The sequence below is a fragment of the Bufo bufo genome, chromosome 3 (genome assembly GCF_905171765.1).
Source record: "Bufo bufo chromosome 3, aBufBuf1.1, whole genome shotgun sequence".
Lineage (NCBI taxonomy): Eukaryota > Metazoa > Chordata > Amphibia > Anura > Bufonidae > Bufo > Bufo bufo.
The window spans coordinates 19,688,479-19,690,513 of record NC_053391.1 but is presented as its reverse complement, the minus strand read 5'-3'; the positions used below and the strand labels follow the sequence as shown (position 1 = coordinate 19,690,513).

Below are 2,035 nucleotides of genomic sequence, written 5' to 3'. Positions count from 1 at the left end.
TAAAATCTAAACGGTGCAAAAAAAGTTTTTTTTTTTGTCACCTTACATCACAAAAAGTGTAATAGCAAGTGATCAAATAGTCATATGCCCGTCAAAATAGTGCCAATAAAACCGTATCTCATCTCTCAAAAAATGAGCCCCTACCTAAGATAATTGGCTAAAAACTCAAAAAATTATTACTATTAGACTATGGAGATACTAAAATGTTTTAATTTTTTATAAAAGGATAATATAGTGTAAAACCTAAATAAATTTAAAAAAGTAGACATATTAGGTATCGCCGCGTCCGTAAGAATCTACTCTATAAAAATCCCCCATTACCTAACCCCTCAGATGAACACGGTCAAAAAAATAAAATAAAAACAGTGCCAAAACAGCTATTTTTTAGGAAATTTTCCATTTTAATAATTTTTTTCCAGTAACAAAGCCAAACAAAACTTAATATTTATTACCCTGATTACAGAAACTCCCCATATGTGGTTGTAAACTTCTGTATGACCAAACGGCAGGGCGCAGAAGGAATGGAACACCGTATGGTTTCTGGAAGGCAGATTTTAATTGCCTTTTTTTTGGCACCATGTCCCATTTGAAGAACCCCTGATGCACCCCTAGAATAGAAACTCCATAAAAGTGATCCCATCTAAGAAACAAAACCACTCAAGGTATTCAAAACTGATATTACAAACTTTATTAACCCTTTAGGTATTCTTTAAAAGTTTATGGCAAATGGAGATGGTCCTTAAGGTGAAAATGAGCCCAGTCCTTAAGGGGTTAAAATCCTATCTTGTGCTCTCTATGAACATCACAGCCAAGGGGAGACTCTCTGAGTGTAAAGAGACGTTACTCAGTATTCACTCAATGTAAAATTTATTATAAAAGAAGTTTGAAAGAAAAAATAAAGAATCATCATAAGGTACCAAGTCCTACAGTAGAGCTCCACACCTGCCACATTTCATACAATCTGAACATTACAAAGGCTTCTGACTTCTCCGCTCTTCGATTTGCCACAAGACCCATTTTTATTCTACTGTTTTTTCATACTATACATACACATGGCTACTTCCTCATGTGAATTTTTAAATGTTTCAAAAGAGTTGATTTATCATTAAAACATTTCTCACATTCTGTACATTTAAATGGCTTTATCCCTGTATGAATAATCTGATGTAGAACAAGATGTGACTTTTGACGAAAACACTTCTCACATTCTGTACATGAAAACGGCTTCTCTCCTGTGTGAATTTTCTCATGACGTGCAAGATTTATTTTATGACTAAAACTCTTCTCACATTCTGTACATGAAAACGGCTTCTCTCCCGTGTGAATTCTCTGATGTTGAACAAGAAGTGACTTCCGACTAAAACACTTCTCACATTCTGTACATGAAAACGGCTTCTCTTCTGTGTGATTTCTCTGATGTCGAAAAAGAATTGACTTCTGACAAAAACACTTCTCACATTCTGTACATGAAAACGGCTTCTCTCCTGTGTGAATTTTCTCATGACGTGCAAAATTTATTTTTTGACTAAAACTCTTCTCACATTCTGTACATGAAAACGGCTTCTCTCCTGTGTGAATTCTCTGATGTCGAAAAAGAATTGACTTCTGACGAAAACACTTCTCACATTCTGTACATGAATACGGTTTCTCTCCTGTGTGAATTCTCTGATGTTCAACAAGATTTGTTTTTGTAATAAATGATTTCTCACATTCTGGACATTTAAATAACCTTTCACCTTGTCGAGTTTCCTTAAATTTCATTTCTAAAGGTTTCCTACATTCAGCTCTTGTTGACATTTCACCCAGTCTGTGTTTAGTTCTATTACTGACAAGTCGTACTTAATTATCTTTTACGTCATAAGAGGAAGAGAAAAGATATTTCTAGTAGCTTCTTATCCTGTCATCACCTGGAGAAAGAAGAACATATTTATAAGTTAAATGGTCCTTATTTTCCTTGCTACTAATTAATTAATGCTACAAATATATAAATAGCTCATTAGCTGCTGCTAAATACTAGGACACGGCTCTTTAGGCA

The 2,035-nt window shown here is 34.3% G+C and overlaps 1 protein-coding gene across 1 annotated transcript; it reads right to left on the bottom strand.

The window, feature by feature from the left end:
• Positions 1-1,056: 1,056 nt before the first annotated feature.
• Positions 1,057-1,797, bottom strand: LOC120993561 (gastrula zinc finger protein XlCGF71.1-like). Its single transcript, XM_040422038.1, has one exon. The coding sequence runs from the start codon at positions 1,795-1,797 to the stop codon at positions 1,057-1,059; it is 741 nt and encodes a 246-aa protein (XP_040277972.1).
• Positions 1,798-2,035: the final 238 nt, after the last annotated feature.

Coding starts and splice junctions, on each gene's coding strand:
- LOC120993561 (XM_040422038.1), bottom strand. CDS start 1,797: ATGTCAACAAGAGCTGAATGTAGGAAACCTTTAGAAATGAAATTTAAG.